This window comes from Poecilia formosa, unplaced genomic scaffold (assembly GCF_000485575.1).
Source record: "Poecilia formosa unplaced genomic scaffold, Poecilia_formosa-5.1.2 Scaffold1462, whole genome shotgun sequence".
Lineage (NCBI taxonomy): Eukaryota > Metazoa > Chordata > Actinopteri > Cyprinodontiformes > Poeciliidae > Poecilia > Poecilia formosa.
This window is the reverse complement of record NW_006801401.1, coordinates 10804-11540: the sequence shown is the minus strand read 5'-3', so window position 1 is coordinate 11540 and position 737 is coordinate 10804. Positions and strand designations below refer to the sequence as shown.

General features: G+C 36.1%; 1 protein-coding gene across 1 annotated transcript in view; it reads right to left on the bottom strand.

Annotated features, from left to right (window-relative positions):
• Positions 1–164: 164 nt before the first annotated feature.
• LOC103132883 (protein NLRC3-like) overlaps positions 165–737 on the bottom strand; it is a 3282-nt gene continuing 2709 nt past the window's right edge. Inside the window, exon 2 of the mRNA XM_007544655.2 lies at positions 165–501. Coding sequence (XP_007544717.1) covers positions 243–501 — 259 coding nt within the window. The 3' untranslated portion in view covers positions 165–242. The remainder of the gene's footprint in view (positions 502–737) is intronic.

The following is a 737-nucleotide window of genomic DNA, read 5'->3' as shown; positions in this document are numbered from 1 at the left end:
AAAAAAAAAAAATTGACCAAAAGGGCACTTTGGGGCAAGGAGCAAAAAAGGCAGGTGCTCAAGCACCCCCAGCGCCCCCCTCTGCACGGGCCTGATCATTTCACTTATTTTTGTTCATCAGTCCAAAACATTTTAAAGTGAAAAATAAAGATCAATTTTCTCAAAGTCTGGAAAAGAAAATTTATTTACAAAGCAAAAAGATTTTAGAAATTATATTCTGACATCTTGAGAGCAGATTGTTTTTAAAGAAAACAGAATAAATGTGAAGATAAATAAATATTAATGAAAGATTTTATAGGATAAATAGAGAAAACAAACCTCAGACTCTTCACTTTACTGACTGAACTCTGCAGGATCTCACACACATGATTCAGTCCAGAGTCTGTAATGGTTCCAAACATGTAGATCTGACTTATTTCCAGTTCAGTCAGATGTTGGTTGGACTTCAGAGCTGAAGCCACAACTTCACATTCAGCCTCTCTGAGTTCACAGCCACCAAGTCTGTGATTAGAGAAGAAATAAAGTCAGTTCTGATTAAACCAGATCATCTATATGAACACATATGATAACATTGATATCATCTGATGAACATCTGGTCTTCACATCAATTTACTGAGTTTGATCATTTCATAACTAACATCCTGGTTCTGGTTCTGTTCATGGATCCATTTAATAGAGAAGCTGAGCAACAGGTTCCAATAGTTCAGGCTTCATGTTCTCAGAACAACTGAAGGTTT